A 27,856-nucleotide genomic window follows, 5' to 3' on the forward strand; every position below is an offset into this window, starting at 1 on the left:
TGAAATACATATTAAACAAAAACGAAATACACATATACAAAAATGAAATATATATTAAACAAAAATGAAATACACATATAAAAAAATGAAATATATATTAAACAAAAACGAAATGCACATATAAAAAATGAAATATATATTAAACAAAAATGAAATACACATATAAAAAAATGAATATATATTAAACAAAAATGAAATACACATATAAAAAATGAAATATATATTAAACAAAAATGAAATACACATATAAAAAATTGAAATATATATTAAACAAAAACGAAATACACATATAAAAAAATGAATATATATTAAACAAAAACGAAATACACATATAAAAAAATGAAATATATATCAAACAAAAACGAAATACACATATAAAAAAATGGAAAATATATTAAACAAAAATGAAATACACATATAAAAAAATGAAACACATATATTAAACAAAAATGAAATACACATATAAAAAATGAAATATATATTAAACAAAAATTAAATACACATATAAAAAAATGAAATATATATTAAACAAAAATGAAATATACATATAAAAAATGAAATATATATTAATCAAAATTCAAATATACATATACAAAAATGAAATATATATTAAACAAAAATGAAATACACATATAAAAAAATGAAACACATATATTAAACAAAAGTGAAATACACATATAAAAAATGAAATACACATATAAAAAATGAAATATATATTAAACAAAAGTGAAATACACATATAAAAAAATGGAAAATATATTAAACAAAAGTGAAATACACATATAAAAAAATGAAATACACATAAAAAAATGAAATACACATATAAAAAAATGAAATATATATTAAACAAAAATGAAATACACATATAAAAAAATGGAAAATATATTAAACAAAAGTAAAATACACATATAAAAAAATGAAATACACATATAAAAAATGAAATACACATATAAAAAAATGAAATGTATATTAAACAAAAATGAAATAAACATATAAAAAAATGGAAAATATATTAAACAAAAGTTATATACACATATAAAAAAATGAATTATATATCAAACAAAAATGAAATACACATATAAAAAAATGAAATATATATTAAACAAATGTGAAATACACATATAAAAAAATGAAATATATATTAAACAAATGTGAAATACACATATAAAAAAATGAAATATATATTAAACAAAAATGAAATACACATATAAAAAAATTAATATATATATTAAACAAAAGTTAAATACACATATAAAAAAATGAAATATATATCACACAAAAGTGAAATACACATATAAAAAAATGGAAAATATATTAAACAAAAATGAAATACACATATAAAAAAATGAAATATATTTATTAAACAAAAGTGAAATTCACATATAAAAAAATGGAAAATATATTAAACAAAAATGAAATACACATATAAAAAATGAAATATATATTAAACAAAAATGAAATACACATATAAAAAATGAAATATATATCAAACAAAAGTGAAATACACATATAAAAAAATGGAATATATATATTAAACAAAAATTAAATAAACATATAAAAAAATGGAATACATATATTAAATAAGAATCAAACATGAAACACATATATTAAACAAAAATTAAATACACATATAAAAAAATGAAACACATATATGAAACAAAAATTTAATACACATATAAAAAAAATGAAACTCATATATTAAACAAAAATTAAATACACATATAAAAAAAATGAAACACATATATGAAACAAAAATTGAATACACATATAAAAAAATGAAACATATATTAAACAAAAATTGAATACACATATAAAAAAAATGAAACACATATATTGAACAAAAATTGAATACACATATAAAAAAAATGAGACACATATATTAAACAAAACTGACACAAATATATAAAACAAAAATTAAATACATATATTAAAACACAATAATAAAAAATATATTAAACAAAAAAAAACACATATTAAGCAAGAATAAAACGCATATTGAATAAAAATGAAGTACATATTTTAAGCAGAACTGAAAAACATTTATTTTACAAAAATGAAACACATAGTAAACAAAAATGAAACACATTTCAACCAATCATTAAGAATTATAATCAGCAAATTGTAATTCTGATTTTGTTCTTTACATACACAGTAGTTGATGGTCAGGGACGGTAGTGCATTTTTTTCTTACATTCTGCTTGTATAGTCATTTATAGCTCATTATCAGTGATTTTTATTGATGCATTACATACTTTTTTTAGGACGGAAAACTGACATTACAGGTTCTTTTAATTTGAACTTTGCCATAGCTTTGTAACAAAATCCAAGTCTTTCAAAAAAACAAATTGCCTGTAATTTGTCTTTTTTGGCTCAGCTGAATTTGTCGTTATACGATTATTGCAGAAATTATTAATTAGAATGTGTTACGTTGCGCAGGACCCCAGGTTGGGAACGGTCGTAGTTAGTAGGTTTGTAACAAAAATGCAGTAGCGGTCAATTTCATTGATCGTCCACTAGTGTAACTTGTTTACGACCCGAGCTAAACGGTTGTAATGGCAACTGCTAAGACAGCATGGTTATTTCCCCCTTGACCGGGCATTTTTCATTCGAGCTGACTTATCAATTAATCAGCTTGTCATAACAACAACGGTATTTGAAACAAAGTTTTGACATGCACATAACGATCAGGCGTAACTCATAAAATAAAGGAAAGACGTAAGTCACGATTGCTTTTTGTATAAAAATGTATTTTTAACTAAAGCCTTACATGCAGTTTATCAAATAGTTCATTTCTGCGGCTTGGCTTTCCTTTATTTGAGCGATCGGGGGGGGGGGGGGGGGAACGCGATTTCACTTCGACAATCGCACGTCCTTCGACGGTCCTCATACCTACTTCTCCTCTGACTACAAAAATCACATCATTATATTCACAGGATTTTTTTGTTCCCATATTTTTCCACTATTACGATCTCCGCTGGCTTGCATTTGATTGGTTAATTCATTTATTGTCGATAATTGATTCTTCAATTCCCAGGCAAGTTTTAGCTTTGTTTACAAATGCATTGCTTGCATTTGACCCAGATCTCCAGTAACCCATTTTTTCTTAGTCGGGCGACTATTGTTTTTGTTTATTGCACGTGTCTTTACAACACGTTCCAGCCTTGACTGTAATTGTTTTTTCCAGGACATTCCAATCTTTCTTTGTTCTCGCAAAGGAATGTCCCATTCCAGCAAAATATGCGATCTCTCCCACAATCACGTTATTTTGTAAACAAAAAATCGTCGTCCGATTTTTCTGTTTACGCCGTAATTACTTTTGTCACTTTGTCTGGTGGACAATCGATATTCGATGCTCTCCTTTCGAGTTTCTTAAAAAGGTTTATTTTAACCGTTATGTATCGGATGGTCCCAGACATCTGTTACATAACAAATGTTAAATATATCAAATTCCTCCATCCAATTTGTTCCCAATAAATTTTGTGAATTTTACATGGCAAAAACTTTATTTTTTTTTGTTTCCCTGTTGAAGGAAACATTTAAGCAAATTTTTCTCAGAAATTTTAATATTTTATTAGTAACACTTACAACTTTTTTAGTTACTCACTGTTGGGCATTTAATTTTTTCCAAGTCTTGGAATTAATTATAGTTAAGTCCAACTCAATGTCTCCCTACAGTGTTTATTATTGAGACCGATATAACATATTTTGTTTTAACTTTCCCAGTTATTGTTTGTTCAGCTGTGTACTCTACAACGTTTTTACGTTTTCATTTTTTTTTTTTTTTGCTTTGCACTTACAGTAGGAGAATTTATGCCCTTAAGATTCAGATGCATGGAATTTTTTATTTTTAAATGGACAATCTTGGTAAATGTAATTCCCCACAGTTGTAACACAGATAAATTATAAAATAAGTTATTTTTGCTACTTTGTTCATTGTTTTTTTATCACGTGAGTATTTCCTATATCATGTTCTTCGATTTTTTTGCATTGTTCACTCCAAAGTTTAGAATTCTTTGGCATTCTTTTAAATTTTGAAGAGTACAGGGTGGAAAGATAAGATCATTCCATTTCCATTTGATAAAAACCGGTTTTCTTTTTTTGTTGCAGACCATCTACTAGTTGGCTAGTTGTGTGCAAATTCCAAGAGCGATAGGAACCTTCTATTATGTGCCATAAGGTTTAACGAGCGAGATTGAAGATGTATCACTGTACAACCCATGCTCTCTACTGATACAAGTTATGATAACAGGACCATTGCCAGCACTCTCAAAATGCAAATCTGGACACTTCAATGCTTGAAGGCACAGCTCAACCAAGTTTCCGGCCATGGTTATGGTCTTTGATGTGGTTTCAAGTGAGGGCCACATCATGCCACCTCACATCTCTGAAATCGATTTGAAAGTCAATACCAAAGTGTATCTGGATGTGCTGAAGAGCGTGGTGATCCCCTGGTGCAATCAAGTGGCCGCTGGCTGATCCTGGGTGTGATAGTAGAACTCAGCACCAGCCCACAAGTCCAAAGAGACCCAGGCTTGGCTTCAGAAGGAGTGCTATGGCTTTGTACCCTTCTCTAACTGCCCCTTCCTCCCCTGACCTGAACCCGCTGGACTACTTCATTTGGTCATACATTGAGAACATCACCAACATGACCTCCCACAACACCAAAGCTGAGTATTTGTTGAGCTCCTGCCAGCGCTTACAGAAAAGGCATGCTCCCAGTTCCAGACCTGTATTGCGGTTGAAAGCGTCTACATTTAACAGATGTTAGCTATAGTACATAATCAAGTTACCTGAATTAATTTTTTCAATAAATGTTTTAAAATAAAGCTGTAGTGTTGTTTACTTCAGGGTGACAAATTTATCATTCTGCTCTATATACCGACCACAGGGGGATCTGAGGAATGAATATATGGCCAGACAATTCTAGTAGAATTCTGTATATCCCAAATTTTCCTTGATAGCAGCGTGACAACAAAGGAGAACAATAGGTATATATTCAATATACTGTTCACAATCAGGAGCTACATGTTGAGCAGTTTTTAGTTGATGCTGAAAGTGCTAAATCATATTATTAGAATCTCTGTGATAACTAGGTGGTTCTTACATGGTTAATATTTAGAATTTTGGAGATTTCTTAAAATAGATGAGATTCAAATTCCCTAAAATAATCAATGGTAATTGTTGCAAGGATACCGTAACCCAAAACCCAGTCCATTATAATTTCAGTAGAAATATGATGCAATGAAATGGCTTTAGACTAATGAGAAAAATTATCAATATAGTTATTATATATATTGTATAAATTATAGTTATTGTATATTAGGAGTGGCCATGGCTAACTGGCCATGGTTCAACTAGGTCACTGTAGACATGGTTTACTTGTGCATTAGGAGTACTGGAAGTTCTGAAAGAGCCTTTAGATTTTTGGCAAGATAATTATTGGTCCAAGCAGTGATTTCATGTCTCATATTTGATCAGAAGAATCTAGCTGAAATAAGCTTCACTATGGCAGAAATTCCGAGGTAAGCCAGATCATGCAAAGGAGAAAAGACATTTGTATGATGAGCTTCAGAAATAAATGAATGAAGTGAATTCATGAAAATCTGGCAGAAGATTTGTTCATCTGCTATGGATGGGAATATACTAGAATTTTCAAGTAGCAAATTCTGGAGATGACAGTGAAAATATCAAAAGATTTGCAAAGACATAGACAAACAGGATATATTTTCTAGTCATCTTATTTCGATTATAATTCTTCTTCTGTAAGGTACTTTATGCTATTTTTATGCTAACACACCATTCTCTTTTGTACTTGGCTGCATGATGAGTTCAGTCAAAAATATGTCATACCACTTTTCTTTCACACGTTTTTATATAGATCTTATTTTGAAGTCTTCTATTTCTATGGCCTTCTCTTTGTTTATCAAATTCATTTTGTATATATAAATTGCTGCACTCACATCTGCTATGTCTGTGGATGATGGTGTGGATTAAAGACGGTTTCTTCATATATTTTAGGGTTGATCAGTGAGGCTAAAACTGATTTTAGATATTGTCTTTTCTAGCTAATTATGAGGAATGACACCATCATTTATGTTCACAACAGACTGCTACTACTACTACATTTTTTTTTTTTGCTGTTTATGTATTTTAGATGAAACTTATAATGTGATTAAAAAATACTACAAACCTGACCTTGTACAACGTGCCAACCATTTCAGGAAAGAGATAAAGAAAAAAACGTAGACGCTCCTGCTATTTATGGACATGTGAGGTAATGAGATTTGGGGGAAATATACAAATGAGATGCAGTTGGTTTTTCCAATAAAAAGCCTGTCTGTCAGAGAGTGAGGATGTGTCTCTTTGGCAGAAGTAAGTTCTGACAGATGTGCACTGGATTTCGATAATGAGAATTGCAAGGAAAACGTTGGGAATGATTTCTTTGGACTCTTTGGCAGAAGGGAGTTCTGTCAGATGTGAGCAGGATTTTAATAACGAGAATTGTGAGAAAGAGAACATAACGGTTGGGAAATCTTTCTTTGGAGTCTACTTTCTGATAATACCAACATATTTAACTGCAAGCTATTTCAGCTTGACGATGAAAATGGGCAAACGAATAAGGTTAAACAGCGACATCCGGAGGCCGTTTACTTGAAAAGGCAATGTGGTTATGTGGCTTAACAAGCTGAAGTTAGTGGCAAAGCTACAGAAGATTGAAGACATAGCTGTATTAATTCCAATGTATTTGGAAGGGAATGCTCTAGTGGTCTATCCAGAAGTGGGAGAGACAGATCAGACCATTGCTGAGAGTATTGAGACCTGATTAAAGATCGCATTTTCAGAGAGCATGTTTGAGGTTTATAATCAGCTCAGAAGAGTTACCTAGACTGGAGAATTTGTGGATGTATATACAGCAGAGATAAGGCAACTAGCAGGATTGGTTGGATATACGAGACGAGCCTTGAGAAGACTGTTAAACTGGCTTTCGTAGGTAGTTTCCCTGACCGGATCTCTATGAAACTAACAACTTATTGAAATTGAAACCATGGAGGTGAAGGAAATTTTTAGGTATGATAGAGTGCTGACAAAACATCCCGATGAACTGGAGGCAGTTGCAGCTGCTGCAGCAAACAATCAAAGCAGAGAGGAGTGAACATTAACGAAACTAAGCTGTAGATTTACCGGTAAATGCTTCAGATGCCAAGGACCCTACCTGATGAGTGACTGTAGGGAGCCACGACCAGACAGTGTGATGGTGTGGCCAGGTGAGGCACATTAACAGGAATTGCTCTTCACTTCTGGGAAATGAGTAAAGGGATGCTATTGTGTCAGTAATCACCCCTTTTATACTGGAAATGCATGTTAGTTTGTTGCCACAGATAATGGTCACTATTCACAGGAAAAGGGCTAGAGCCCTTGTTGATATTGGCTGCACAACAACACTTGTTACTACAAATGTCACCAACATTAGAACAGTAGATGGCAGAAAAGTGAAATGTTGTGGAGAGGCTAATGCTGAGATTGTGGTGAGGAATATGCTGCTGTGTCTAAGAATGATTGTACTGAATAGGTTTATTGCAGAAATTGATGTGGTACTGGGCCTGGATGTGATAGACTGATTGGGAGTAGCTACCATCGCTAAAGGCCAGGTGAAGTTTGGTAATCAAAGTGCACCAGGAATGACAAGAAGTGCAACCAGGAGCAGTAGCATCCAATTATCAAAACTCAGGTTATGTCTGATTGAGGATGAGGACTTTCGAGCCTACTTTGATGATGATAAATAGACAACAGTGGAGTGGCAATGGATCATAGAACCATCTGTGTTCACAAATCAGATTAACTGCTACAAAAGCATGTTAAAAGGAGGTATAAGTTCACAGTTTGAAAAGGAATTTGAGAAATGGATAGACAAAGGAATACTGTAGTTAGGAAAGGTTGAAGGAATTCTGCCACTCATGGTCATGGCCTATTAAGAAGAAAGTTAGGCTGGTGTTGGATTTCCGGAAGTGAACAAGTGTGTAGCTTATCACACAAAAATGGAATCGACGTGTGTGAAGAAGTCATGAGGAACTGGAGGAGAATGGAACGAGCAACTAAAATCATGGATTTAAAGTCGGCCTATCTCCAAATTCATATAGACAAAAAGTTATGCCAGTATCAATTGGTAGAACATAAAGGTCAAGTTTATTGTTTGACCTGATTAGGATTTGGACTGAATTTTGGCACCGAAAATCATGACAGCAGTTCTTAAGACTGTGTTGATGTAATGAAGAGAGATACCTGCTCTTATTCATGTAGACAAAAAATTATGGCAGCGTCAATTGGTAGATCATGATGGCAGTTCTTAAGACTGTGTTGGCCAAAGATGATGCGGTGAAGAGAGATACTTGCTCTTACATCGATGATGTACTGGTGGACGAAACCGAGGTGACTTGGGAGAGAGTGAGAAATCATGTCAAAACATATGGATTGATGGCAAAACCGGCCGAATCATTGGAAAACAGAATGGCTTTGGGATTAAGATTATGGTGCAATAAGGCGGGAAAGTTGATGTTTGGATGAAGAAACGAGATCCCTTGAAGCCAAGCATGGCCTAACCAAGAGAGAGCTTTTCTCTGTATGTGGAAAGTTGGTTGGCCATTACCCTATAGTTGGATGGTTGCAAACTGCGTGCAGTTTTATTAAAAGGCACAGATCTTGTACAGATAATTGGGAGGATGCAATTGATCAAGAAGTGCAGCTCATGATACAAGAAATCATTGAAGAAATAAAAAAAATGAACCTCATAAAAGGAGAATGGCATAAAAAAAGGAGGCATGAAGAGGTAATATGGAGTGACACTAGCAGCCTGGCATTAGGGGTATTATTGGAAATAGAAGGAGTGACTGTTGAAGATGCTGCTTGGCTATGAAAAAAGGATGATAGCACCCATATTAATGTTGCAGAATTTGAGGCTATGATGAAAGGCATCAATCTGGCTTTAAAATGGGGATTAGAGATAGTGGACATTAGAACAGAATCCACAACAGTGGCATCATGGATTAAATCAGAGGTGTCTGGTGATAAGCGAATCAAGCCAAAAGGAGCAGCAGAGATGCTAATCAGGCATCAACATGGAGCTTTTGGAGACTTGATCTGAGAATTTGGACTGAAGGTAACTGTCACCTTGGTTATATCACAGAAAAATAAGAGTGAAGGAAGGAAAAAGAAAGACATAACTCTGGTGTGTTATGCAGTAGAACATCTAAAAGACTTGCATAAGATGCGTCATTTTGGAAAGCGAATTTGCACATCACAATGCAAGATGTCCAAGAGGTGGTGGAACAATGTAGGAAATGTCAATCAATTGACCCTGCTCTGGCTAACACAAAAAATGAGAATTGCATGTCGAAGAAAATTGTTGGCGACTGACTATTGATACCACACATTATCAACATGAACCATATTTAACTATGATTGACTGTGGCCTGGGAGAGCAGTGACATGGTGGAAAATCAGAAATTAATTGTCAGAAGAGGTGAAAAGAGTTGTTGAGGAGGTGTTTATGAAAAGGGGGCCAGTAGAAGAGGTTTTAGTGGATAACGGTATGTCATTTGACTCGGAAGTTTTTGAGACTTATGTGCAAAGTAGAACATTAAGCTATATTTTAGAGCTGCATACCACCCAAGTGGTAATGGAATTATAGAGAGGCACCATCACACTATAAAAGCTGTGCCATCAAGAAGCCAAATTTTACCCAAGAAGCTGTATTTTGGTATAATATGGCACTGAAGGCTGACCAAGCTGAAAAGTCAGTGCCATACTAATCCATTTTTACATACGAATGTCGACATCCATTGGCTGTAACAGAGAGAGTGGAACAGGCACACATGGAAATCACGGTTAGTGAAGAGGTGTGGGTGAAACCACCCAATTCTCATACAACTAGCTGGGAAAGAGGTACTGTAACTGAAGTACTCTCTAGAAACAGTCACAGTTAATGGGATGCCATGTCACATCTTGCACATAGGGAGAGTTTCCTTGCCAGCAGAGGAAGAGGAGGTTGATGAAGTTTCTGAAGAAGAACTTATACAACAGTTGCACTGTGAATGAAGACACTCAGCATGGATGGTGGACTCTGAGACTAATTACACTGGTCAACAAAAAGAAACTTTTTAAAAGGTGTCTGATATTTTTTAACTGATTTACTATATTTTTGCCATTCTAAATCTAGAAATAACACCATTTTGCTCTCAGAGGTCAAATTTTTTTGTAAATTTGAATTTAAAATTATGTGACTTATTTTTTTTAAATAATGTTTTCAAAATTTACTAATGATGTTTCAATGGCAAAATGTCAGTTTTTATGATAAAATTGCTGTATTCTAACAAAGAATCATCTACACTTCATGTACAGTACATGTAACTAAAAATGAAAACTTTAATGTTTGCATTATTACGGTCTAAATTTTCGTTTTTTTGATTGTCGCGAATGTTTTGGTGCTTGCATATTCCTTTTTAAATTCCAACAGTAGTCCGCCATCATCACCATGTCCCACCTTCCCTGGTAGCGTGATTCCATTTCTCTCAAGTCCTGTTGAAAGCGCTCTCCATGCTCATCGCTTAAAGAGCCAAGATTTTCGGGAAAGCGGTCCATGTGCGAGTACAGGTAGTGCATTTTTATGCTCATATTGCAGCCAAGGTTCCTAAAGGCCACTAACATGTTTGCTACTAGATCTTTATAGTTCCCTGCTTTTGTGTTGCCTAGGAAATTCATCACGACCTGAACAAAGCAATTCCACGCTTGTTGCTCAACAGGATTCATGGTCTCCTCAAACGCGGGAGAGTTTTTGATCAGCTGCCTAATTTGAGGACCATCAAAAATACCAGCTTTTAATTTTTCAGTTGACAAATTGGGGAAGGTTTTACAAAGAAACTGAAAACACCGTCCATCTTTATCCAGGGCTTTTGTGAATTGCTTCATCAAACCGAGCTTTATGTGCAGTGGAGGAAATAAAATACGTCCTCTGTCAACTAGAGGCTTGTTTATCAGATTTTTTGCTCTACAAATTGCAAGCTCTTCACATACTGGCCATTCTTTTTTCACGTAATGTTGAGTACGATCCCTACTATCCCAGAGGCATAAAAGCATGGGTATTTGGTAAATCCAGACTGTTGACCAAGCAAGAAGTTGACCATTTTTAAGTCAACGCAAATCTGCCATTTATGTTGGTCATAAGAAATTTTTTCTAGGACGTACTTAATTGCTTCATGCTGTTCTTTTAATGTTGTCGAATGTGCCAATGGCACAGATGCAAATTGATTTCCATTGTGTAACAACACACATTTCAAAGACCTTTTGCTGCTGTCGATAAAAAGTCGCCAGTCCTCTGATTTGTATTCAGGTACACCGAGATGTTTCAGTAGCTCTACTATGTCATTGCAATAGACTAATTATTTTTCTTGAGCAAAATATCTTAAAAATTCCTGGTGCCTGGTATGGAAGAAACTTACCTTAACTTTACCATTTAGTATGTTCTTGTCCTTTAAACGAGATGCAAGAAGTTTGGCAGAGTCTTTTGGCAAATTTAAATCGCGAACAAGATAGTTTAGTTCGTTTTGGGAAAACAATTTTGGCTGCTCATCATTGTCATCGGGAAAGGATGCATCATGATGATCATCGGTAGTGGTAATGCTTTAAGTTTCATCCTGGCTACTGCTGCTTTCTTCAATACTTGTATCTTCAAATACAGGTACGGGAATTTCTTCACTATGAGGACTAGGGTGCATAGCTGACGCCAGATTGGGATACTCCAGTGTTGTGCGATTTTTTCTGTTAATCCCCATGACATTGATAGCACAAAAGTAGCAATCGGTTGCATGATTTGAAGGCTCTCACCAAATCATGGGGATGCCAAAGTTCATGGACTTTCGCGTGCCTTTGCTCCATTGATGGAGATGCTCTGTGCATCTTTTGCAAACCATGTGAGCTGCCCAACTTTTGTCTTGATCGCCGAGCTTCATGCCAAAATATGCATAGTAAACGCGCTTGATAAAAGTGGTGACAGTATTGCGATTTGGTGCAAGTGTGTATTCACCACAAACATAGCAAAAAACATCTGGCTTATTTACACACATTCTTCGAGTCGCCATTGTATACCTGAAAAAAATTAAAAATTAAATTTGTGTACGTTGTCTCCATGAAATTTAAAGTATGTATCAAAAAAATTTGGCACAATTATATCTATGTCCTGCGAACAGTTTTAATCGCACAGTAATGAAATAATTTGACTCTGAAACACACAGAACCAATATGTAAGACTTACCTTCTCATCTGCTTTCATATGTTAGTGTGTTTTAATAACAAGTTTTACCATTGAATTCCCGTATGGGCCAAATAAAGTCTTATCTTATCTTTAAATATCACATAATAATCGCAAAACTTGGACTCCCTAATTAAAATTTAATCAAAAATTGTTTATTCAAATGCTTTCTTCTTTGTATTGCTAGTGCTAAAAATTTTTAATTTGTTCAGGTAATAGAACTTTAAACGGTAAATGGTTAATACTTCTGTTGTATCTTTCTTGGGTATTTAAAAGTTAAAAAATAGAAAATTAACAATAGCTTAAAATGTCGACCTGACCCAGCAAAAAGAGTGTTATTTTTTGGATTCAGCACATCAAAATTGTCCAAAATCAGCTTACAAAACTGAGACACCAAATTTGCTGTTGACCAGTGTTATTGATCTTAAAGATCAAAGGGGCATGTGATTAAAAAGTAGTACAAATCTGACCCTGTACAATGTACCATCCTTTTTAGGAAAGAGATAAAGAAAAAGAAAAAAATGGCCACTCCTGCTAAATATGGACTGGTGGTCACGTGAGATAATGAGATTTGGGGGAAATATGCAAATGAGATGCAGTCGGTTTTTCCAATAAAAAGCCTGTGTATCAGAAAGAGAGAGTGTGTCTCTTTGGCACAAATAAGTTCTGACGGATGTGCGCTGGATTTTGGTAACAGGAATTGTGAGAAGGATAAGTATCAGTTGGGAATTACTTTACTTTCTGATAATACCAACATATTTAACTGCATAACATTCAACTAATTATCTTTATAAATGCATTAAATTCACTTCCGGATTCTTTTCAATAAGCCAACAAAACATGAAAATGATTAGATTGCAATTGTTAAGTTTTGAGACATTATGTTGAACAAAGATGGCGGTGAAGAATCAGTGCAGTTCTGATCTGGAGTGTTGAGTAATTCCTAGTAACAAAGATGGCGGCAAAGAATCAACTGCAGGTTCCAATCTCGAGTGTTGAGTAATTCCTAGTAACAAAGATGACAGTGAAGAATCAAATGCAGGTTCGTGACAGAGATGATGGAGAACTGATTGAATCCAAAATTCGACAATTTTTGTAGTAACTTTGGAAGCTTCTGATTGGTTGGTTATTATAACTTGTGGTTATAAAAACGATTGTCGAAATCATTGGAGTCATACCCCATAAGGAGTTAAAAATATTTTAACAGCAATAAAACCTATTTTCATGTACTTTTCTGGCAGTTGATTTGGTTTTGATTAGTTTTGTCTAAGAAACTGTGAGTGCAGATAGTGTTTATTTACAAGTAAGAAACAAATAGGAACCAATCAAATAATAGGAACCAATTAAATAAAACTATAAAATGAAGATAAATGTAAGAAGAGAAAACTTTTGTGTATCGGAGTGATGAATAAGAAGAATAGTTAACAATGAGAATATGGAATTTGTAATGAGAGAATTTGTTCTTACATATGAAGTAAAGTTTTTGAAAAACTGAAAAAGTCTCCCTGTGGATGATGCTGAAGAAGCATCACATTCTAAGTTGTAGAAAAAAGGTTGAAACATCACTCATTCAGAGCCAGACTCTCCATGTATTCAATCTATTTCTTTATATTAAGATATGCGGAAAAAAAACTTAACTTTATTTTATTTCTAAGTGTTTTCATTTGATTAAAACTTTTAACAAAAGTTTACTTTAAACTTGTCATCTATAAACTATATAAATAATATATAATTATGCATTGTAATTATCACTTTATCTCTTAATATTTTTAATTCAAACTTTTTTGCTGTTTTATTCATCAAGGGAAACAGATGGTCTTAGCTTTTTGCCTCAGGCCCTAGCCAATTTAGGTCGTATGGTGACCTTTTCAACCATGCAGCCTTTTGCTGACAGCATAGATAACCTCATGTCTACTGCCCTGGATAAAAACGAAATTTCATTCCAAGTGAGTTTTTGTTTCTAAAACATTTTTGATTTAATCTTAAATATTTGAAATTTTACTTTGGAAAAAATTTTCCTATGGAAAAAAATGTATTAAATTTGCAAAAATTGACTTTTGGGGTGGAAAGTCTGCTTTTGTTGGTAATAATGTGACAAGAAAAAGTTACAGAAAGAAAAGATACAATTTTGATTTTGAAAAAATCACAGGAAATTAATTAACATTGGCTGCTAATAAATTTATAGGAAAAAGTCAAAATTTTGTCTAAGAAGTTCATCATCATCACAAATCTTACATTCAAGAAAAATGAAGATTGGTTAGTATTTTTCTTCATACCTAATATTAATAATATAAAAAAAATATATTTACTGATAACAAAGTCTGCCCGTCTAGTTTTCCTACCGTTAACTCTGGGATTAGAGTCAGGTGATATTTCTATATTATTTTTTTTATTCATAGGTCATTTACAGCATGAGCTGTTCCACAAAATATAGATGGTAATTGTAAAGATGAGAATCACTTGATTATTTGGAAGTCACTGTTTATAGTTCTGAGTTTGGTTGTCATTTGAAATGCTTATGCATTGTGTATCATTGTTTAATAAAACAATCGTTCTAACTCCACCTAACTTCAGCATAGGCTGCTGTCAGTGGTTCTATCAATTGGGGAAGGGCCTGTGTAAATTTTTGCATGCTATAGTCAACATTTCTTGAAGTATAATGATGTAAATTAGTGTGGTGGACCTCATTAATTTTTAATTTTTTTTTCATACACAGACACTACTGACTCAGAGTTCTAATGATGTTATAGAAATGTGTGTTTTCCATTTTTACTTGTATCAGGTGAAATTGTGACTATGATAGTCAACCATCCTCCTATGCTATTTCCTATTAATTAGTGTGTGCTAACTTTTTTATTATTATTTTATATTATTGCTTTTAAACACACCCTATCAAAAAACAGAACTGTTAAGATATTTTTCTAATATAATTAAATATAACAACTCTCTTTATTCCTGTGAATAATATAGAATAAAAAGATTTGATATTTTCCTATTGAATTTATATACATGTAAATTAGATAGCAAAATTTGAAGCAACATTGAAAAAAAAAGCCATTCCTTCTCTAAATGATAAGATATTCAAACATCCTAGTAATTGTTTAATTATTTAAATCAATATATAATGAATATGAAAGAGATGATTTGTCCAGTTCATTACTAAAATTAAATAAAAATTTTAAAATTCAATCCCAAAAGTAAAATATATTTTTACATATATTTTGTATCATTAAAGTATATAGATAAAAAACCTTTACGATACAAACGTTTATTCACTAATACTATTAGTTAGATAGTGTTTCTATTATGAAATATTTTTCTGTGCTGAAGTTATCATAAAATTCGTTTATCCCATCTTTTCTTTATTAATACAGTTGTAACTTTACTAATGTATGTGACATTATTTTATATTATTTTTAAGTTCGATGGCTTTGAGCCTCTCACACTATCCTATGCCAGAGCCTGCCACAAACTTATCCCAATGACTCCTGTGAAGGTGAGTATGTTTTCCTGTTTATATTTTTACATGAATCATTTTAATAAGTTATATATTCTTTTTTTTTTTTATTCTAATTTGTTTTAAAATTGTTATTTTCAGAATAATACAAAATATTGTTTTGTTTGGGATGTGGATATTCATCATGGAAGGAAGCTCATTAAGGTTAACTCCCCATTGAAGGTAGGCAGACACGCATGATTTCCATTGTTTTGTTTGTTTTTATTTTCTTATTCTTTTAGTTTGTCCAGTTGAAGATGCAAAATGCAATAAATGTCATTTTTTGTTTTGCATTTTATTATTATATCACAATTATTCTATACATACATATCTACTTATTTTTTCTTTTGAATAATCAAATTCTGCCATAACATAAAATACATACACACCAGATATTCTATAAAACCTGATTTTTATAGCGAATTAAGAAATAACTTTAAAGATATTGAATAAATGCAATAGCAAATTACAATATTATGTCCTATACTAGCAGGTAAACTCGGTTTTGCCCTAGATTGATTGAATAACCACATATTCGGTGCTTCTACAGAATTTGGACAAGATTTTTTAGTTGATAAATGAAGTTTTCAGATAAAAAACAATGGTTTCAACTGATTTTTTGCCAATTCTAATAATTTACACTAGTTGCTTCCAAATTATGCAATCAGAATTACCTGAATATTACTGAATTATTAAACAAATCTGGTATTACGATTTCTGAAATTTCATCCCAATAGTGTAGAAGCCCCCCCATATTCTTTTGTGCCTAGCTCAAAACACCATTTTGTTTTGTTTACATATTTTTTCCCAATTAAAAGAAATACTAAACTTATTGATACATGCTTTCATGTAACAAAAGTAAAATACAAATTTAATCAACAGTAAAAATAATGGAGAGATGGATGCTATAGTAGGTTCCAGCAGGAATGTCTTTTAAGAGGGAGAAGTGTAACACCAGTTCACGAGAAGATTCTCTTTTAAGTTGATCACTAAGTTGAATTGTGTGGATGGTTCAAATGCAGATTACAGCACATATTATAACATTATATTCTATTAAGAAAAGTAACATAAAACTGTGCCAATATTTTGGAATTCTGTTCTTAGTTGCAGCGGTGAAAAAAAACAAAATGTAAAACCAAACATCAATTTTTATAATAATGCAACAAACAGCAGGGAAAAAAATATTAACAGATTTTTAATCACTGGCAGTAAGGCAAACAATTAAAATGTTGTTTATACAACACAAGTTAGTAAAAAAATGTTAATATCATATTAATACATACAAAATTTTCTTAAAACTATATAAATCAATACAACAATTTATTAAGACCACATAAATCAATGGTTAATACTATATAGATTAATATAACATTTTGTTATTATCACACAAGACAAATTAAAATTTTGTTATTATCACACAAGACAAATTAAAATTTTGTTAATACCAGACAAGATGAATTAAAATTTTGTTATTACCACAGAAGACAAATCAAAATTTTATTATTACCACACAAAACAATATAAAATTTTGTATTACCACACAAAACAATATAAAACTTTGTATTACCACATAAAACAAGATAAAATTTTGTATTACCACATAAAACAATAGAAAATATTGTTATTACCACACAAGAAAAATCAAAATTTTCTTATTACCACATAAAACGATACAAAATTTTGTATTCAACATAAAACAATATAAAATTTTGTATTACCGCATAAAACAATATAAAATTTGGTTATTATCAGACAAGACAATATAAAATTTTGTATTACCGCATAAAACAATATAAAATTTTATTACCACATAAAACAATATAAAATATTGTATTACCACATAAAACAATAAAAAATTTTGTATTACGACATAAAACAATATAAAATGTTGTATTACCGCATAAAACAATATAAAATTTTGTTATTATCAGACAAAACAATATGAAATATTGTATTACCACATAAAACAATATAAAATTTTGTATTACCACATAAAACAATATAAAATTTTGTATTACCGCATAAAACAATATAAAATTTTGTTATTACCACACAAGACAAATCAAAATTTTGTTATTACCACATAAAACGATATAAAATTTTGTGTTCAACATAAAACAATATAAAATTTTGTATTACCACATAAAACAATATAAAATTTTGTATTACCACATAAAACAATAGAAAATTTTGTATTCAACATAAAACAATATAAAATATTGTATTACCACACAAAACAATATAAAATATTGTATTACCACATAAAACAATAAAAAATTTTGTTATTACCACACAAGACAATATAAAATTTTGTATTACCGCATAAAACAATATAAAGTTTTGTTATTACCACATAAAACAATATAAAATTTTGTATTACGACATCAAACAATATAAAATATTGTATTACCGCATAAAACAATAGAAAATTTTGTTATTACCAGACAAAACAATATAAAATATTGTATTACCAGACAAAACAATATAAAATATTGTATTACCACATAAAACAATATAAAATTTTGTATTACCGCATAAAACAATATAAAATTTTGTATTACGACATCAAACAATATAAAATATTGTATTAACACACAAAACAATATAATATATTATATTACCGCATAAAACAATATAAAATTTTGTTATTACCAGACAAAACAATATAAAATATTGTATTACCACATAAAACAATATAAAATTTTGTATTACCACATAAAACAATATAAAATTTTGTATTACCGCATAAAACAATATAAAATTTTGTTATTACCAGACAAAACAATATAAAATATTGTATTACCACATAAAACAATATAAAATTTTGTATTACCACATAAAATAATATAAAATTTTGTATTACCACATAAAACAATATAAAATTTTGTATTCAACATTAAACAATATAAAATATTGTATTACCACACAAAACAATATAAAATATTGTATTACCACATAAAATAATAAAAAATTTTGTTATTACCACACAAGACAATATAAAATTTTGTATTCCCGCATAAAACAATATAAAATTTTGTATTCAACATAAGACAATATAAAATTTTGTTATCACCACACAAAACAATATAAAATTTTGTATTACCACATAAAACAATATAAAATTTTGTATTACCACATAAAACAATATAAAATTTTGTTATTACCACACAAGACAAATCAAAATTTTGTTATTACCACACAAGACAATATAAAATTTTGTATTACCGCATAAAACAATATAAAATTTTGTATTCAACATAAAACAATATAAAATTTTATTATCACCACACAAAACAATATAAAATATTGTATTACCACATAAAACAATATAAAATTTTGTATTACGACATAAAACAATATAAAATATTGTATTACCGCATAAAACAATATAAAATTTTGTTATTACCAGACAAAACAATATAAAATATTGTATTACCACATAAAACAATATAAAATTTTGTATTACCACATAAAACAATATAAAATGTTGTTATTACCACATAAAACAATATAAAATTTTGTATTACCACATAAAACAATATAAAATTTTGTATTACCACATAAAACAATATAAAATTTTGTATTACCACATAAAACAATATAAAATATTGTATTACCGCATAAAACAATATAAAATTTTGTATTACCAGACAAAACAATATAAAATATTGTATTACCACATAAAACAATAGAAAATTTTGTATTACCACATAAAACAATATAAAATATTGTATTACCACATAAAACAATAGAAAATTTTGTATTACCGCATAAAACAATATAAAATTTTGTTATTACCACATAAAACAATATAAAATTTTGTATTCAACATAAAACAATATAAAAGTTTGTATTACTTCACAAAACAATATAAAATGTTGTTATTACCACACACAACAATATAAAATTTTGTTATTACCTCACAAAACAATATAAAATGTTGTTATTACCACACAAAACAATATAAAATTTTGTTATTACCACACAAAACAATATAAAATGTTGTTATTACCTCACAAAACAATATAAAATTTTGTATTACTTCACAAAACAATATAAAAATTTATTATTACCACACAAAACAATATAAAATTTTGTATTACTTCACAAAACAATATAAAATTTTGTTATTACCTCACAAAACAATATAAAATTTTGTTATTACCTCACAAAACAATATAAAATTTTGTTATTACCTCACAAAACAATATAAAATGTTGTTATTACCACACAAAACAATATAAAATTTTGTTATTACCACACAAAACAATATAAAATTTTGTTATTACCTCACAAAACAATATAAAAGTTTGTATTACTTCACAAAACAATATAAAAATTTATTATTACCACACAAAACAATATAAAAGTTTGTATTACTTCACAAAACAATATAAAATTTTGTTATTACCTCACAAAACAATATAAAATGTTGTTATTACCACACAAAACAATATAAAATTTTGTTATTACCACACAAAACAATATAAAATTTTGTTATTACCTCACAAAACAATATAAAATTTTGTTATTACCACACAAAACAATATAAAATTTTGTATTACCACACAAAACAATATAAAATTTTGTTATTACCTCACAAAACAATATAAAATTTTGTTATTACCTCACAAAACAATATAAAATTTTGTTATTACCACACAAAACAATATAAAATTTTTTTATTACCTCACAAAACAATATAAAATTTTGTTATTACCACACAAAACAATATAAAAATTTATTATTACCACACAAAACAATATAAAAATTTATTATTACCACACAAGACAAATAAAAATATTTTTATTACCACGCAAGACAAATTAAAATTCTATTACTACCAAACAAAACATTATAAAATTTAGTAATACAACATAAGTGAGTACAAATTTTTGTTTATACTGCATAAATTAATTCCAAATTCTATGTCAAGAATTGATTGTATCATTATCTTGCAATTAACAATAATGAGTACATATACATTCACAATGCAACTCTGTTTTCATTCAGACAATATATGCACACTTTTTTACAGGTGTTTTAGACTAGTTCATTTAGGCTGGGAATGTTGCATGTATTGTTTCACATCGGTTGTGTTCTTTTGAAATTATGAAACTATCAAGTATGAATTATATGCTATGATTTATTTTGTTTTATATAATTTTGGATGTTTTTTTTTAATGATCTCCAGGTACATAACAATTTAACTATGTCACTGGACATCTTCTGTAAGTCACAGGCGTTGAAGGCCATCCCAGAATTGGCTATCAAGGCTGAATTAGATGATGATAGGGGTTATGTGAAACTAACCACTGTGGGTAGTGGAGAGAGTTACCAAGTGCCCATGTTGATTGCCTATCACTGTGAATTATTTGTGACACCTTCTGATCTGCCGTGAGTATAACAGATAATAATTTGCTAATATGTAAAACTGTATTAATTATACATTCCTCTACATGTATGATAAACTTGCTCTTTCATGTTGTGTATCAGTCACACGTTTTAAATTAGAATAAATTTTAATAAATGTTTAAAACACCTTAAATAAGTATATTTATACAAAATAAACATAATACAAGACTTGCTTTTTATGGCATATCAACCTTTTGGAGTTTATTTCATGCAGAATTCAGTCATTTTACTAAAACATTTAATTCTTAATATTTTAAATATTCACATATAATACTAATTGACAACTGCTGCTGTTTCATATTATATGTAAGACAGATTCCATTCGCCACATAGATAGGATTCTGATAAGCATTAATATTTCAGATCAGAGTCAACCTGGGAGTAATTGTAAGAAAGGAATGATTCCAAATTCTTTAAAGCTTCCAAATTAAAGTCTCATCATCATATAGTTTCATTTGATATTTTGGACATAAAAAAGGGAAATGTGTCTAATTGCAAATGTGTTTCACTTTTCTTGTGTAAAATGTAAAATGTTCATAGGCATTGCATAATCGATATAATACATTATGCAACATGTTCTGAACTGAAAAAAAATAATGGTACTTACCTGTCTCCGGGCTATACTGTCTTCTGAATAGATTCATTATACCCAATTTCACTTACAAGACTTGAATTGATACGTATACATAGCATATGGTTCTCAGTTTTTCCAAAGATGTTGCAAACAGGGACTGATTACACACACTCATCAACAATAAAAATATGTCAAAGAGAAGGCAACATATTTGATTGGAATTAAACTCTGTCAGTATTTATTACATCACTTACCTTTTTTGATGAGTTTGAACTGAAGTTAAACTAGACATATTTAATGCTTATCTTCAAATTCCTTGGAAATTACTCCAAGGTTTTTTGGCTATCAAATGGATAACATCAGTCTATGTAAAACGTTTAATTTCAGCACTCTTAATTAATGACATGAAAAAATATCCAAAACATCTCCACATACCATTGATTCAAAATAACAACCGGCCTAGGAGCAACAAGGTTCACTTTCTATTTCTGCAATTTCAAAATGAACTCTATTTAATTCACTGAATACTAGTGAATTTAATAAAGGATTTTATTCAAAATTCACAGAAATTTACTAATTACAACAAATATCAACCAAAGAAAGCCAAAAGAGTACAACAATCCAAACTTTATGAACATAACAACTAAGACAATTCCTTAACCACAATTTCTCATATAAGAAATATAATCAAATACTTAATGTTTTCTTCATAACTTGAAAATAAGGCTATTCTTTCATTAAGTTAAAGAGTTTTTCATAATTTTTTATCTTGTTCAATGCAATGAAGCAATTTGAGAATTCATATTTGTCTTTAATCTTTGTAATTCTATATTTCTACTCATGTTTTGCAGATATCATAAAACCGAAAGTGGCATTTGGTGGAAAGATTTGATTCAATTAAAAGATAGATGTAAACATTTCACTTGTCAACCAACAGAACAGGCAAAACCTTTTTTGGTTAAGGTAAGAATGATTATACAAAAATTGAAATACAGGGAGGTTATCTCCATATTAGTAACATTATAAGAATTTTCTATCGGAATTATTATTCTTTTAGTTACTATTGATTTTTTATTGATAGAAAATGCAAAATAAATTTTTTAAATCTTATTTTTGAAAAAATTAATGACAAAATTAAATCAACTAGAATGCATTTCAATTTCTTTAGAAACAAGTCAATCATTTTAATCTTTTGCTGATTTGTTTCAGAATTTTTAAAATGAGGATTAATACAATAATAATTTAACTAATACAAACCTTTGTTAAATAATAGTTAGGAAAAAAGAATGAATTATTTCATGATTTTTTGTAATTTGAAAGGAATTTTAAAGTATTTAAACTGTTGAATAGATTGTTATTTCTAAGCAAATTCTTGTGTATTAAAAGTTTTGAAAGCTATTTACACCCAATAATTTTATAAAATTAAAAATAGACATTAAAACAATAACTTTACAAAATTTGTTTTTATAACAGTTCAACTAATAATTCAAATGATTAAGTTTAACTATTAAAATCCTATTTAAAAATGGTAAAAAAAGGAAATGGCTTACTTATAAAAAATGCAAAACAAAAATGAAAGTAAAAAAAACAGGAAATGCAAAACTAATAGAATAATCATGCATTGTTCTCATAAGAACAAAAAACTCTACAAAATCCAAATAATAGTAAATGATTGAAAGTATTTTCTCTATTTTAGGTTACCTGCAAAGACCAAGAACCACTACGACCATTCCAGTCCTTACCCAAGAGCATTCCGTACTATATTCTCCACATAAACCCACCAGTAGTTCTGCACAATTTGCTGCCCTATGACATACAGTTTTCTCTTCAGGTAAACTATATTTACATTCAATTGTTCTCTAAGTTGAATATGTATGTATTAAGTTGATATAAAATATTGTTAGTTTAAACAAAGTTACAAAGTTAAAACCCCAATTATTATTTTGTATCAGATATTTTATTTGCTAATTTTCATATAAGGAAAATGAAACTATAATCTAATTGTAAAATGATTTCAAAAGTGGAAAACATTAATTTATTAGAGTAATCATAAAAAAACGAATTATTGCATTAATTTTTTTACTATTAATGTTAACCTTTCAATTTAGTAAACTTCATTTTTCATGATAGAAACATGAGAACTCTTAAAATGCATTTCTTTATTTTCAGGGCACAAATACTTACAGCAGTTTAACGCATGGAGAAAGCACTCCCCTTTATACCGTTGATGTTACAAAAGGAAACAAATTACTCTTGCAGGTTAATATTAAAAAAAAAGCATTTAAAATTTTTGTTTGTATTATTTTTACTTTTATTTGCATTGACCTTATGGTAATATGTTTATTATCATATTTGAATATAATTGTTATAACTGAACTCAGTGTAGTGATAGTTTGCCTTTTTATCCATAAGAAGCCAAATGTATATTATATGACGAGGTGCACAGAATCAACCCTCTCTCTCATCAGTAATTTTACAAAGTTTGTTAGCATTGAAGTCACCTTAAAGCTCTTGGCAGGCTCTCTAAAGATACCGGCTTCCTGACCGAGAATGCACCAAACATTGATGTTATTATTTTTTCTTTTCCCTTTGCATAACTCAATCATGTTCTGCGAAGCCAAAAACAAAAACAACAATTTTCCTCTCTATCTCTTGTTTTTTTTCTTTCTCTTCCTCAGTTTCACATTATTTTCATTTCCTCCAATGGGGCTAACAGTTTGCTGTGGTTTGCAACCCATGACATTTAAGGATGGGATCCTGCTGGCAAAGTAGCCCTTAGTCTGGATAAATTGATATGTGCACTGCAACACTCCACTTTGGCCCCTTATCTGAGCTAGACGGGCAGTCAGAAAGGCCTGATTCAATCAATCAGCTGGTCATGTCATGCCCCTTCAAATAAAATTTGCACCTTTTTTCTTTTTTTTTTTACATGGAAGTCATCACAAGCCACTCAAGGATAAGGGTTAATGCTTGTACAATAGTCACTGAGACAACAGCATATTAATAGTGGTGGAAATGGATTATTTAGGGGGTGGCACCACAAGCATAAAAACTTTTACTAAAATGACTGGATTCGACATTAAATAACCTAAAAAGGTTGTTATGCTGTAAAACAAAATAACCAAACCAAATCAAAGCTTTTCGAAACAACAAAATGGATCTAGAAGACTGAATCATAATGAAACAAGACTTTGATAAATTCATTGTGAGATATTCATGCATATTTTTAACTTTTGCGAAACACTCGAGAAAGATACAATTAAATATGAGCTATTTCAGAGGACATGGTAGACAGACAAAGTGAAGTCAAAGCAGCTCCAGGAAAATAAAATAAAACTTGTCCATTTGTTTGAAATCTTTTAATAATAAACAGTGAACTATCTGAGAAGCGTTATCTAGACATTTAGCAAGTAGATGCGAAAAAATACTTGAACATTCCAAACCGCTTGATAAGGAGATAGGCAAGTGAGCTCTAAAAGATTTACTTTGATTCACCAATAAAAAATGAAATTCGAAAGCGACCCCCCCCCAAAAAAAAATACAAAACAAAATTAACCACCCTTTTTTTTTTATTAATCATGTTTTGGCTAAGAACAATTGATAATAACAAATTCAGAAATAATAAATTTTGCAATCAATTTCTCCATTTCAAATTATAGGTCAGTAGAAAATTACATTATTTTACTTTTAGTAAAAGTTATTTGCTGTATATTTTTTTCATTTCTCAGCTGTTTACTGCATTGATATTTTTTTTAATTACAAACATTTTTCCATGCAATCGTTCAAAAATTCCAATGGATTGTTTGTCAATAATTAAATTTATTTGGATATTGAATTGTCCTAAAACTTCATATGAGAATATTTTGTCAAAAATATTAGAAATTGGAAAAATATTACATCTGATTTTTCAATGTTTCCCCTTCTCCGAGTAAATAACTGTGCCCAATTTTACATTTAACACTTATCTGAAATATTTGTAGGATGTTTTTTATGCTGAAGTTGGTTTAGAAAATTAGATGAACAAGATGTGACATGCCTAGGCAGAGTCATTTTAGATGACAATAGTGTTTGAGGTCATTGCCAAAAACCATGCCAACAATTAAAATAAATTGTCTATAAAGTTATGTTATGGCGAAGGAAGAAAATGAAGCATATTAAACGGACATGCATGTATATTAAAATGGAAATAAATGAAACATTGAAGGGTATTATCATCACCAGCAAATGCTAACATAATAGGAACAACTTCCTGTTCATGTTTTGTTCTATCCCCTCTGGGATCCTCTGTTGTACCAGTTAAGATAAAAATGAAATGTAATAAGTCTTCAGACATACCTCTCCACCGTATTATATATTGATACTCTATGGCTGACTTGGATAGCTTCCATACATTTATATCTGATCTACCTCTACATTCCATGTTTAAAAAGGATGTGTCCTCTATAGTATCAGACCTGACCAAATGATTAATTGTAGACATAAACTGATTCATACCATCCAAAAAATTCCAACAAAAACCTAACAGCCAGCCATGGTTCTCCCCAGAATATGCTGCTACCATCGTGCACAGAAGTGACACTCAATATGGTTTCCGTTCTGCTAGATCTACAGCAGATGTCCTTACAGTTATATCGCATAGGATTAGCAAATCTCTCGACGGTGGCAATCTTTCTAGGGCAATTGCTCTTGACATATCTAAAGCCTTTGATAGAGTATGACATAAAGGTTTACTTCATAAGATCGCTAGCTATGGTATAGCTGGAAAAGTCTTCTCAATTATTAAATCATTTCTTTCTGATAGGTTCATAAGAGTAGTAGTTGAGGGGCAAAAATCAGAAGCTCACAGTATTCATGCCGGTGTCCCTCAGGGATCCATCCTGGGCCCAACTCTTTTCCTGATCTACATTAATGATCTTCCAAATCATATCCTTACATCATTTGTAGACATTTATGCTGACGACACTACCATTTATGGTACCACATCTAAGACAGTAAACGACCAAGTTCTCTCCAATTCTCTCTCCTCTGATCTTGAGCACGTAGTACAATGGGGAAAGGAGTGGCTGGTTACTTTTAATGCATCTAAAACCAAGCTTCTCTCTTTACATCATCAACATTCTAATTCACATTTGTCATCAATTGAAATGAATGGCTCTCGTCTTCAGGAGGCCTCAAGTTTTGACAAGCTTCTGGGCTTGACCATTACTCCTGATCTTAAATGGAACACGTATATCAAATCTGTTGCCAAGGCCGCTGGAAAAATGGTGGGATCTTTCTATCGATCCGGTAGATATCTCACTGCTGATGCTATTCCCTACCTATATAAGAGCCAGGTACGTCCAAGGATGGAATACTGTTGCCACATCTGGGCAGGAGCTACTAGAAAGGACTTGTCCTGCCTTGATAGAGTTCAAAATAGACTTCGTAGCCTCGTAGGAGATGTCCTTTTCTCCTCCTTGCAACCTCTATCTCACAGAAGAGATGTTGCGAGTTTGTCTCTGATGTATCGTTATTTTCATGGAAAGTGTTCAACTGAGCTTCAATCTATGGTCCCCCCTCGCAAAACTTTCACAAGAAACACTCGTCTAGCTGTAAACACTATCAATAATTTCCCCCACTCTTTATCTGTGCCTAAACCTAAACGTAGATTCCATGAACAAAGCTTCTTTCTTAGAACTGCACGCCTGTGGAATTGTCTTCCGTTTTCCTGCTTTCCGGCTGACTACAATATGGTTGTGTTCAAGTCTAAAGTAAATAAGTTCTTGATGAGCCGTTCCATATAAGTTATTAAATTTACCAAATTTTCATTACTAATGATTACTATATTGACCAATTTCTACTGTACACTCTTTAACCCTTATCCTTGAGTGGCCTCTTGGCCTTGATAATGTGGTGATGCCTTTGTAAAAAAAAAAAAAAAAAAAAAAAAATCACTTTTTCCATAGCTACCAATGTAATAGATGTATTGAGACTAAAGCTGCTTTCAGGACTGCCAGTAACCACTGTAAAAGAGTAATAAAAAATGCAAGAGAGCTATATGCTCAGTCTGTTAAATCCAAAGTAGCTGAGC

The 27,856-nt window shown here is 30.6% G+C and overlaps 1 protein-coding gene across 5 annotated transcripts in view; it reads left to right on the top strand.

Moving 5' to 3' along the window:
* The window catches only part of LOC145286018 (intermembrane lipid transfer protein VPS13A-like), a 965,259-nt gene that overhangs the window by 670,204 nt on the left and 267,199 nt on the right, over positions 1-27,856 (top strand). For all 5 annotated transcript variants that reach the window (XM_080134633.1, XM_080134635.1, XM_080134636.1 and 2 more), the window contains 7 exons: positions 14,106-14,247; positions 15,723-15,797; positions 15,900-15,980; positions 20,992-21,194; positions 22,638-22,749; positions 23,483-23,617; positions 23,956-24,045. In XM_080134633.1, coding sequence (XP_079990759.1) covers positions 14,106-14,247; positions 15,723-15,797; positions 15,900-15,980; positions 20,992-21,194; positions 22,638-22,749; positions 23,483-23,617; positions 23,956-24,045 — 838 coding nt within the window. The remainder of the gene's footprint in view (positions 1-14,105; positions 14,248-15,722; positions 15,798-15,899; positions 15,981-20,991; positions 21,195-22,637; positions 22,750-23,482; positions 23,618-23,955; positions 24,046-27,856) is intronic.

The sequence above is a fragment of the Euprymna scolopes genome, chromosome 10 (assembly GCF_053919585.1).
Source record: "Euprymna scolopes isolate OS-2025 chromosome 10, ASM5391958v1, whole genome shotgun sequence".
Taxonomy (NCBI): Eukaryota; Metazoa; Mollusca; class Cephalopoda; order Sepiida; family Sepiolidae; genus Euprymna; species Euprymna scolopes.